We start from the raw sequence: 12,340 nt of genomic DNA, 5'->3' as shown, positions 1-12,340 counted from the left end.
TGGCAGTGTTTCAACCCTCACCCTTGTATCCCCGTCCCTTCCGGGAGACCGTATCCCAATATCCTCTTCTAACAGTGAACTTACAGACCGGGTGGCCCCAGACATAAAGGCACAAAGCTTAGCCCCACAACTATACATCTCCAGTCAAGTAAGGTGCTGGATGGTAGCCACAGCTTCTGAAAACTAAGCAGGCCTTCAAGCTGCCATGTGGCTACAGTTTAGGAAGCCCCCACACTAGCTCGGTACCCCAATCCTCATCTCAGAGTGCCAACGCTAATCCCCACTCTGGAGGAAAATCAAAAGGGGCTATATACATCGGTGTTTGTCCTGCCACACCAGGGTGGGCCAGGGGCTTCACCTTCACTCGGCAGCTACAGAACAACACTGGCCTTAAGCCTCTTCCAGGCAAGGACTCGGGCAAGGCCCTTACCACTTGCAACCAGAGAGTAGCATGTCTCCAACTTTGCTGAGGCCGCAGGCATGTCCTTCAAGGACTCCAGCACTCACTGTCTGGGAAGGTGACCCTAGCTGGTGTGGTTGCCAAGCGATGAGGCATGTCTGAGGTGGTTTCTAGAAGCAGGGGCTATTCTGAGAGTACAATTGAGACGTGCGACAATTTACCTGCAGGACGGTGAAGTCGGACGACGACGTATCCACGTTGTTAATAGCTTCCTTGTCATCTACCTGTGGAAAGGGAGAGCCAAGTTTATGACTGCGTAGGTGAGAAGACACATCTTCTCTGTGCACCACCCAGCATGGCAAGGTGGAAGACAGCGCTTGTCAGGACTCCAGAGGTGAGCAGAAGAGCAGGCCCCTGGCCGATCTTCTGGAAACTGCCTCTAGAACCGGGCTGAAGAACATAGCCTGCCACCCACCCTCTTGTCTGAGTCTAGGTTATGAAGCCCTCGGCAGCAAGTAACCCACCTGTGACATCACAGGAGAGTAAGTGGTGTAGTGATTAGTCGTGGGCTGCATTCCCGCCGCCCTGCTTTCGGCCTCCTGACTAGCTTATGCCCCAAAATAATTACACAGAAACTGTATTCTTTTAAACACTGCCTGGCCCATTATTTTCAGGCTCTTACTCACATCTCGCCATTCTGTAGTGAGGTGCTGCGGGCAGGCCTGCTTTTCATCCTGCCTGGCTCCAGCACGGCTAGCTTAACATGCGAAATAACAACACACAAATTGTATTCTTTTAAATACTGCCTGGCCCATTACTTCCAGCCTCTTACTCACATCTTGACTAACCCATATCTAATAATCTGTGTAACACCACGAAGTGGTGCCTTACCGGGAAGTTTCTAGCTTACGTCCATCTTGGGCTGGAGCTTCATTGCATCTGTCATCTCTCTCTTGGGAGAGGCACAGCGGTCTGCCTAACTTAAGAGAGGCGTGGCATCTGACTGAGCCATCTACCTCACTTCCTTCTTCCTGTTCTGTCTACTCCGCCCACCTAAGGGCTGGCCAATCAAATGGGCCAGGCAGTTTCTTTATTAGCCAATGGGAGTCCTCCATCAAAGTGGCAGCTCACCAACTGAGGCAAGGGACCCCCACCAAGAAGAGGCTCTTCACCCACAGAGAACATTCGCTGAAGACCAAGCCTCACCTCTTTCTTTCCAAGATACAACTATCTCCCACCATGAGAGCCACATATACCAAAAAGCACCCCAGCTACACGTGCACCCAGCCTGCCCCTGCCCCTGCTCTGGATGCATGGCGACCACTCTAGGCCTGGGGCTGGCCAAGCATGCCTGGTTGTGACCCTGACCTCTGGCGCTGCAGAGCAATGGTGAGAGGCAGTGACAGGTACAGTTTGCTTGTAAACTTCTATCACAGATGCAGGTGTGTGGCAAGGATCATGATACCATTTACAAATCAAACCTGAAATTTTGGTGACCAAAGCCCAAAAAGAATTAATAGCCTGTGTAAGGTCGCAGAGACTGGCACTTGGCACACTTCACACAGATGCTCCCAGGTGGCCCTGAGTCCTTCATACTGTAAGTCAGCGTGCTCCCAAGTCTTGGCCTCCTCTGTTGATCTGTGGCAGGCAGGGACCCCACCCCCCCAACCCCAGTGCGCATTTGGACTGTGGCTTTTAGGAACAGATTCTGAGACCCTGTTTGTATCCTAACAGTATAAGATCAAATGCTCCACTCAAAGCCAGTGTGCAGCCTACAAAAGCAAGCTCAGTAGGTTCTCACAGGAGGGGACAGAATGCTCACTGCAGGAGATCTAAGGTCCTGAAAAGGCCAGAGGCCCACTCTCCTGTCTCCAGACAGACATCAACCATGTGCCCATAAATCCTTCAGCACAGACTGCCGAGAGGCCTGGGACCCTGCGCCTGTTGAACTGATACTCATCAAAGCCACATCATTTACCTGGGGATGTCCTAGCAGCTGTACCAACACTCCTTCCTCTAGCACCAGGATGACAGTGTCTATGCCTGAGGATGCAACATGGCACCCAGCACCTAGCATGCTGATCTAAGCCATCACAACCCTGCTATGGTCTGACGTATGTTTCACATGGAGAAGCCTTTATCAGGGTTGAGCACCTTGATTGAGGGCAAGCAGTTCTGAGCCACAAGTAACTGCACCAGCTGGCTGTTCTTTCACACCACAGCTCAGGCTCCCCTACGGGACAGGGATTAGCAGCTGTCCCTATTAGCCTACTCGGCCACCCAGTGCCCCACATGGTGCCATCTGCTTACAGCATGCTCCTGCAGCTGCTCTGGGTGCCTCTTCAAGTCGCCTTCCACCAATTCGGTGCTATCTGCCGAGCCCTCGGGGAGGGTGGCCTCCTCCTCCTCCTCCTCTACACAGTCGGCCACGCTGCCACTGTCAATGTCAGCCTCGTCCAGCACACTGATGTCCATCATGTCCATGTCTTGCAGGTTCTCCAGGCTGGTCTCCACGTCCTCCTGCGACACAGGGAACATTGTCATGACCACACTACCACTATGGCTCTCCCTCTTCGCTGTGGGACAATGGTCTGTACCCTGTCACTTGTATTTTCAATAAACGCTGATTGGCCAGTAGCCAAGCAGGAAGTAAAGGCGGGGCAATGAAAATTCTGGGAAGAGGGAAGTCAGTCTTCATTTGTCACCCAGAGAAAGCCAGACATATAGCAAACATGATGTGACTGCCTTGCCGAAAAAGGTACCAAGCCATGTGGCTAACACAGACAAGAATTATGGGCTAATGTAAGTTTTAAGAGTTAATAAGAAGCCTGAGCTAATAGGCCAATCAAATTTCTAATTAATGTAGGCCTCTGTGTATTTCTTTGGGACTGAATGACTGAAAGACCGGGTGGGACAGAAATCTCTGTCAACACCTCTCCTCATCAATAGAAAAGGTGATACATACCTGCCCATCTCCAGAATTCTCCTCCAGCCCGTTGTCTTCCACACCCTCGTCTTCTGGTTTCCTCCCTGAAGAGACAGCACGTGGATATGAGGGCAATAGTCTGTGCTCTGCAAGCTGGTGCCTGAGCTTCTGCAAGCCCCCAGTTCTTCAGCTCACTGCTCAGGCCTGACCTCTCAGCCTAGCTGGGTCTTGGTGGCGTCTCAGTGCACCGTGGTTGGGATGCTTACCATCAACTTGACAGAATAGAGAATCACCTCAAAGATGGAACCCAGGTGAGCAAAAGATGCACATGCTGGGCCAGCAAGAGGGTTCAGCAGGGAAAAGAAACACATGTTGCCAAGGCTGACCACCCGAGTTCAATTCCTGGAACTCATATGGTAGAAGGAGGGTCTTGATTTCAGCAAGTGTACCTCTGACCACATATGCACACACATTAACAAACAAACAAACCAGCCGGGCGGTGGTGGCGCATGCCTTTAATCCCAGCACTCGGGAGGCAGAGGCAGGCGGATCTCTGTGAGTTCTAGACCAGCCTGGTCTACAAGAGCTAGTTCCAGGACAGGCTCCAAAGCCACAGAGAAACCTTGTCTCGAAAAACAAAAAAAAAACAAAACAAAACAAAAAAAAAACAAACAAACAAACCAAAATGTAATAGGGGTTGGAAAGCTGGCTCAGTGGTTAAGAGCACTCACTGGTTGCTCTTGCACAGGACCCAGGTTCAATTCCCAGGACACACAACCATTAGTTGCAACTCCAGTTTCAGGGTATCAGATGCCATCTTGGGCTGTTCACACCCTGACTTGGGCTACCTCCTCAGCTCTACTACCCCAATGTTCAGGCTGAGGCAAAGAATCGTTAGTTGGAGGCTTGCCTAGGCTACATGCTAAGCCTGTGTTCAAACCCAAACCAACAAAACAGCACCACTTGGGCAATTGCCAGCCAGCTATTGGCCACCCATAGGTGCAGTGAACTAAAATGAACACTGAGGACAGGTCCTGGAACTTACAGAGATCCCCATGCCTCAGCCTTCCAAGTGCTGGAATTAAAGGTGTGCACCACCACCACCTGGTCCACCTGGCCTTCTTTAAAAAGCAAAAAAACTTACCCACTTATTTTCATGTGCATGGGTGTTTTGTTGTGCACCACGTTGTGTGTGGTGCCTGTGGAGGAATCAGAAATGAGTGTGAGCTACCAATTAGGTGCTGGGAATGGAAGCTGGTTTCTCTGCAAGAGCAGCCAGCGCCCTAACTGCTGAGCCATCTCTCCAGCCCTCACCATCTTTAAAAGTATCTACTCTAGCCAGGTGGTGGTGGTGGTGCCCACCTTTAATCACAGCAGTAGGGAAGAAGAGACAGGCAGATCTCTGTGAGTTCAAGGCCAGTTTGGTCTACAGAGAAAATGCCAAGACAGGCTCCAAAGCTACGCAGAGAAACCCTGCCTCAAAACAAAACAAAACAAAACAAAAAAAGGCATCCTTTCTAACCGCTGAGCCATCTCTCCATCCTTTCTCCACAAGCTTGAAAAGCATCTGCTACAGTCTGAATCTATCTGGTCAGGCTAAATTCAAATCTACACAGTCCAGTGGTTTGTGCAAAGTATTCTCACTTCACTTCCAGTGTGGCTCATTCAAATCCCACCTCACACTACAAGGTTCGTTCCCTACCCATCAGTAAAGACTGATGAAGCTTCTAGTGGACAATACCTGAACTGGCTCTTCTCCATTCTCCTTACCTCACCAGCCACGTGCACCAAGATCTTTCAGGGTTTACATTTCACTTAATTGTGAAGAAAATACTTTTTGAAGTTTTGATTTTCAAGTTTACATTTACATGATAAACACCACACCACACATGTATCACGTAGTGGTACTAGGAAATCTGTAGGGGTTTGTTTTCTCCATCAAGTGGGTCCCAGGAATCGAACTCAGGCCGCCAGGTTTGACAGAAATCCCTTTACCCACTGACCCTTCTCACAGATCTCTAAGAACATATCAGCCAGCAAACCAGTTGGAGCCTCACGTCTGCCCAACAACACCCGGCCCTGGATCTTGTGCACCTCTCTTCTTTCATCCATCCTGTGGACAGGCAGCCACATGCACTCACCAGCTGACAGCCTGGGCAAGTGGCATATTGTTATTGTAGCTCTTCCCTCCAAGGAGTGGAGCAACAGCAAACTCCCTGAGTCTCACTTAGGGTTTTTCCTTACTGCTCTGGAACAGTATGGAATGATCTAGCTATGGCACTTGGCCTTATCTCTACTACAGTAAGCTTTTCGGGGCTGCTGGATTCCTTAGCTTCCTTATCAAAATTTGTGCCGGTGGTGGTGCACACTTTTAATCCCAGCACTTGTGAGGCAGAAGCCGGTGGATCTCTGTGAGTTTGAGGCTAGCCTGGTCTACAGAGCAAGTTCCAGGACAGCCAGGACTGTTACACAGAAAAACCTCGTCTTAAAAAAAAGAAACGAGCCAAGAGGTAGTGGCGCATGCCTTTAATCCCAGCACTCAGGAGGCAGAGACAGGCGGATCTCTGGGAGTTCGAGGATAGCCTGGGCTACAAGAGCTAGTTCCAGAACAGGCTTGAATGTGTATATGTGTGGAAGGCAGAGTCTCCTGCTGTATATGGAGCCCAGCTGGACTACTCAGTAAGTTTCAGGCCAGCCAACACTACAACACCCTACCTCAAAACCCTTATCAGCTACTTTTCTGTTGTGACAAAGCATCATGACCAAAAGTAAACCCAATGAGAGTTGACTTTGGCTGCAGAGGTGCCCATCTTAGCAGGAAAGCATGGCAGCAGGACAGGCATAGTAGAGGGGCAAGGACAGGCAGCTGAGCTGGGAGGTGGGGGGTGGTAATGACCACAGATCAACAGACAGACTCAAATTTCAAAGCTGCTGTTGCTGTAGTCACAAACTACCTCCAGCAAGGCCATACCTCCTCAACCTCTTCAAATAGCTGCAGCAACTAGGGACCAAGTTCTCAAATGCCCAAGCCCATGAGGGACATTCTGATTCAATCCACTACAGAATCCAAGCATGATTCTTGAGATTATTTTTCACTGAGCATGAAACTAACCCTAAACACAACCCTCAAAGCAGAGCACAGGGTGAGGCCATGCACAGGACACACTGGCCTCGTGTCCCCAATCATGTTCCCCAAGACAGAAAGAGCCTCTCTAGGCAGTCCTGGAACTTGCCATGTGGACTAGACTGCTCTTGATAAATCCAAGTGCTGGGATTAAAGCCAGCACAACCGCGCTCGTCTCCAATCGGGTTCACACTGACTCTGTAAGATTTTGCAAAACCTACCATGGAGGAGCACCGTGATAACCTGAGACAGACCCTTCTTAAACTTCAAACCAGTGAGCTCATTCGCGAAGCAAGGTCACTTCTCAGCCAAAAATCTTGAACTCAGTTGGAGGTAGGAGAAAACAGACCCCTGTCTTCTGGCCACAAATGCATGTGTAAAACATAAACTCCAAAGCAGCCCTGTCAAGCAGTGCATAGGTCCAGATAAAGCCAGCCCTCCAAGGTGGAGCGGGGGCTGCAGCAGTTTGAGGTTCTAATTCTGTATTAGTGAAGTGCTAGAATGAGCAAAGCCAACAGCTCCTGGGGGAGGTTGGTACCTTGTATTCTGGTGGGTGACAGGGAGGAGCGATCTTTCTAAAACGCTCTGGATTTCCCCCACTCATGCCCTCACACAATGTGCAGAATCAAAGCACACAATTAAATTATCAAGAGCACAAAGAGTCTGTCACCTGGTAACAGGGCTAGGGCCTTTCTAGTTCAGAGTAGAGCACCTGTCAACCACAGCCAGTCCAGTCCCTCTGACAGACAGCCACAGCAGGCAGGCAACACATACAACACAGCACATAAGCCCAGCTGCAGCAGCCTGGGCAAACTGCAGAGCGCCTGCACAGAGATCACCACAAACAACCACCGAAGGTGGCAAGGGTGAAGAACATGGTGCATTTCACCAGATGTCATTTACAGGGCCAAGAAGGGAGAGGCCAGAGGACTAGGACTTCAGGATCAACCCAGACCACACTACCAAACGAAGAACAGCCTGGGCTACAGCAGATTCTATGTCAGCCCCTACTTTGGAATGCCAGCTCTCCTGATTCTGAGTTTCTATTTAAAGAATTTGCAAAAAATACATATTCCTTTGCCAGATGTGGTGGAAAGTTTTGTTCTTAAAAAGATAGTAGCTGGGCAGCTGTGCGTAGCTGCCAGCCCAGTGGGCTAGTGTAGCTGCGCAGAGACTCACAAAACACGTGTGACCAGGGCAGCGGGTGAGCACACGTGAACAGGCAGTGGCGAATGGCGGCGGCAGATGGGGGTGGCGGCAGCTTAACGGCACAGACACAAAAATAGGCATAAAGCTTTATTAAAGGAGGGAGGGAAAGAGGGGGGGGGGGGACAGGCGCGTGTGCACACGCAAAAGGGGACAGTGAGAAGGAGAGGGAAGAGAGAAAATTCAGGATGACTCGGAGAGACCAGAGGTCGCTGGGAGTGGGCGTGGAAAGGGGCGGGGACCAAAAGAATAACAGAAAGCACCTGCCATCCCAGCTAGCTGGAAGGCTGAAGCAGGAAGAGGACCTGAGCCCAGAGGTTCAAGACCAGACTAGAGTCACATCCAGAGGAATGGCAACAGCAAACTTTCAAGAGGTGGATCCCCCTCCCCCCCACCTCAGGGCAATGGAGTGACATTTGGGCACACTGATGCCCAGAGAACAGGTGTGCTCAAACAGAATGAGGCCAAAGGCTGGAAAGACAGCAGGTATGGTTCAAATAAAAACAGCCCCAAGGCGTGCCACATATTTTTAAAGGCTCCTGTATTCCTCAGTTACTGGAACTGTCTGGGAAGGATTTGGCCTTGTTAGTGGAGGTGTGTCACTGAGGGAGGACTTTGAGGACTCAAAAGCCTAGAGTAGGCCCAGTGTAACTGCTGGGGCTTCAGCACCATGCTGTCTGCTTTCCGCTATGACAATCATGGGCTGAGTCTCTGAAACTGTAAGCAAGCCCTCAATTAAATGCTTTACCCTTTAATAGTTGCTGTGGTCATGGGGTCTCCTCTCAAGAACTGAACACTAAAACAGTGAGTAAAGGTAGCTGCCATCAACCCTGACAACCTGAGTTCGAGTCCTAGGACTCACGTGGTTGAAGGAGACAAAGAGGCTCCTGAAAGCTGTCCTCCACCCTCCAGATACAAGCCACAGCGTATGTATAAGCACAGAACATAAAGGATGTATATATATAAAAGAACATGGACGCTGGCAACGTGGCTCGTGGTCAGGAGTAAATACTGCTCCTAGGGGGACAGCTCCTGGCTCAGACCCCAGAGAGAACCTGACTCATCTTCTGGCCTCTGTGAATGCTGAATTCATCTGCATGGCCCATCCCCCCCACACACACAATTAAAAAACAAACATGCAGGGCAGTTGTAGTGCACGCCTTTAATCCCAGCACTTGAGAGGCAGAAGCAGGTAATCTCTTGTGAGTTCCAGGACAGCCAGAGCAACACAGAGAAACCTTGTCTCAAAAAACAAAACAGTTCAGTTAACTCGTCCATAAGATCAAGTAGTTTTTTCTACACTTTTATTTTTACTCATGTGTGTTTGCCACATGTGCCGATGCTCAATGAGCCAGAAGAGGCACTAGGTCCCCTGGATTGACAGGCAACTGTGGGCTACTTGATGTGGGTGCTGGGCAGCAAACTCAGGTCCTCTGCAGGAGCATATGTACACTCTCCAGCCCCAATGTGGTTTTTTTTTTTTTTTTTTTTTTTTTTTTTGAGACAGTGTTGGGACAGTGGCTCAGACTTATGGCAATTAACCTGCCTCTGCCTCCAGTGAACCTCTTGCTTTGGTGTGATGTGTTGGTGTCAAGACTCAAGGCTTTGGAAATGCTAGGCAAGTGCCCATCACTACACCACAGAACCAGCTGCTGGAAAAATGTTCCTGCCATGCTGAGGGAAAAAACAAGCAATAAGGATTTTAAAGAACAAGACCAATCTGTGTACAGTACAGATGTGCGTGTGATGCATATGCCTGAGTGGGCAGGACAGCAGGTGTCTCCCACACAATTGGAAGCTAGGCTGAGGCATAGCAGCAGTAGCCACAGCGGGCTTGTCTGTGGGCCAAGGCTTCTAATTCACCCTCACACTTATACAGCAGGGCTCTCACTCACTGCACCAAGGCTGAGGCCATGACCAGTGCTTTTTCTGTTTGAGACAAAGTCTTATCCTGGAGGTCTGTAGTGTGAAACAATTCTGTATTCTGTCAATCATATTTTAAATAAACGCTGATTGGTCAGTAGCCAGGCAGGAAGTATAGGTGGGACAACCAGACAGGAAGTAGAGGTGGGGCAAGAAGAACAGGAGTATTCTGGGAAGAAGGAAGCTCTTTTTGCAGTCCCGCCCAGACAGCTAAAAAGGGTACAGAGCCATGTGGCTAGCATACTAGAATGGGCTAATATAAGATATAAGAGCTAATACAAAGCCTGAGCTAATGGGCCAATTAATTTATAATTTATGGAGACCTTTGTGTTTTTCTCTGGGACTAAACAGCTAGGGGACCAGGCAGGACAAAAACCCCAACAAGCAGGCCCTTGTGTTACAGGTCTGGCCCTGAAACCAGCTGGACACACCAGGCTGACCTTGAACCACCATGGTGGTTTTTTTGTGTGTATGTGTGTGGTTTTTTTGTTTTTGTTTTTTTACTTTCAGGTTTCAAGGAAAACACATGCATGAAAGTGACCCGACACACAGGAGGTGTATACATCCATACTGTGCCAGCTCCGACTGGGAAGGAATGTCAACTTTGTACTTAAACTCACACATAACTTTGTACTTAAACTCACACATCTGGCAAAACATCAGAACAAATATTTGCTTTTACTAAAAACGCAAAAAAATAGGAGACTCTTGGGTGCACTCCCTAGCAGGGCCATCTTAAGTCATTACCCACAGAAGGCCAAAGCAGAACCTTAGGCTAGAGAGGGCAGCAGAACTCCCTCCAGCACAGGCCCACATGGGCAGCATATCACCACTGTGCCACTCCATCCCACCAACTAAGATCCCCACCTTACAGTGACTAAAACATTGTCCCCAGCAGCCTCAACCCATCTGATCCTGTCAAGTCCCTTAGGTTTCAGAAAAATGATACACAGCAGGATGAGGCAGAGGACTGACTGGGGAGCAGCCCCCACAGGCTGAAGGCAGAGGCGGAGCTGGGCCTAGGAGGGGGCTGCTGGATGGGCACATGCTGAGTAGTGGCCTCCAGCTTTCCCTTTGGGGGTTCTAAACAAGCTGTGTCTGTGGTGGTCTGGTATTACAGGGGCCTTATTTTCCAGCAGGTGAGGCAGTAAGAGGCTCTCTTCATGAAGCTGAAGGACCATACCCAATCCACTCCCATTACACGTTCAGGTCCTGTGTGACAGAGGGGACTGTGGACAAGCAGGCAGGGCTTCCTGTTGATGGAGCGGCAGGGCTGCGTCCCGCCACCCGGCTAGCTTTCCACCCAAAATAATTACATGGAAACTGTATTCTTTTAAACATTGCCTGGCCCATTAGTTTTAGCCTCTTATTGTCTAATTTTCATATCTTGATTTAATCCATATTTAATAATCTGTGTAGCACTACCGACTCTGCTTTCTCTCTCCCACAATTCTGTTCTGTCTACTCCGCCTACCTAATTTTCTGTCCTATTAAAGGGCCAAGGCAGTTTCTTTATTAACCAATTAAAGTAACACATAGACACTCCTCCATCAGCTTTCTGAAGGCTCTGCACCCACAGGGCACCCATAGCACTGACTGTGGCCCAGAGGCTCCATACCTTTGCTGGGCCTCTTAGGCATCTTCTTGTTGCCTTCAGAGGTGACTTCGATGTCATCAGGATTCCCACCTTCTTCTTCAATGGCCTAAAGAGACAGCAGGAGAAAAGCCAACCAATAAAACAGCAGGTGGCAAGGCAACCCCATAGTTCTAGGAGGAGCCAGGAGGCTCACTTGAGTCTGCAGCCTGAACACGGGGCAGTTCCCAGCTCCATACCATCCACAAAGGATACCCTATGCCCAGGCTGGTTCTCAGGGCTTTAGAGCCCAGGTGCTGCAATCTGCCACCCCGCCCCACAGACAGCTAACCTGCTGTACATGGAACAAGGGTCCTGGGACCATTACCTGGTGGCTTTTCTAAAGCAATGCAGCTCTGCTTTGTTTCTCTCATTTTTCTTTCTCCTGTGTAGGTACTTGTGCCCTCTTCACCCTGGCCCCTCAACACGGGCTCTCTCCCTGAATGTGGAACTGGGTAGCACCAGGCATCAAAGGTGTACATGGCTGCCAGCTTTCTATGGGGTGCTGGAGATCTGAACACCTGTGCTCTGAGTACTGTTCCCAGCAAGCACGCATGGCCCCAGTGGCAGTGGCCAGCACTGCTTCCAGGCTGTCCTGAGGACTCCTCGAGGCATGGAGGCAAGTGCTCAGAGCTGCAGGCTTCTCCTCTTCCTGTATCCCCAGAACAACACTCAGACTTCCTTAGGCCTAATTGCTCCTTCCAGACCCTCAAGGCACACTGACCTACTGGCTGCTCATGGCAGCAGACCTTGCTATCCCCTCCTGTGACATATAGTGGAAACTCTCTAGAAGTCCCATTTCACACCCAAGGATGTCATTTGCTCAGCAGTGGCCCTGCACAGTCAGGGCACCAAGTATGCCAGTGTATCAGTAACAATTGTGCCACTAGGACCACCTGGGGCTCTGAGGCCTCTCTCCCCTGCAGCTCTGTCAACACTGCCCCCAGGGAATGAAACGAAACACCTTCCCACAAGCATGCCCCCTCATCTTAGTGGTGTTGAAAGTCTCTGTCCCCAGAGAGAGAGAGAGAGAGAGAGAGAGAGAGAGAGAGAGAGAGAGAGAGAGAGAGAGAGAGAGAAAGCGCGCGAGCACTAACAGTGTCCTCAAATCTCCATTAGGCCTCGAGC

At 50.0% G+C, this 12,340-nt stretch overlaps 1 protein-coding gene across 2 annotated transcripts in view; it reads right to left on the bottom strand.

Moving 5' to 3' along the window:
- Positions 1–12,340, bottom strand: part of Safb (scaffold attachment factor B) — a 29,718-nt gene that overhangs the window by 14,833 nt on the left and 2,545 nt on the right. For both annotated transcript variants that reach the window (XM_038321068.2, XM_038321069.2), the window contains exons 2-5: positions 11,198–11,282; positions 3,366–3,430; positions 2,711–2,920; positions 622–684 (exon numbers count right to left, since the gene is read on the bottom strand). In XM_038321068.2, the coding sequence (XP_038176996.1) occupies positions 622–684; positions 2,711–2,920; positions 3,366–3,430; positions 11,198–11,282 (423 nt within the window). The remainder of the gene's footprint in view (positions 1–621; positions 685–2,710; positions 2,921–3,365; positions 3,431–11,197; positions 11,283–12,340) is intronic.

This window comes from Arvicola amphibius, chromosome 1 (genome assembly GCF_903992535.2).
Source record: "Arvicola amphibius chromosome 1, mArvAmp1.2, whole genome shotgun sequence".
Classification (NCBI taxonomy): domain Eukaryota; kingdom Metazoa; phylum Chordata; class Mammalia; order Rodentia; family Cricetidae; genus Arvicola; species Arvicola amphibius.
This window is presented reverse-complemented; position numbering and strand designations above follow the sequence as displayed.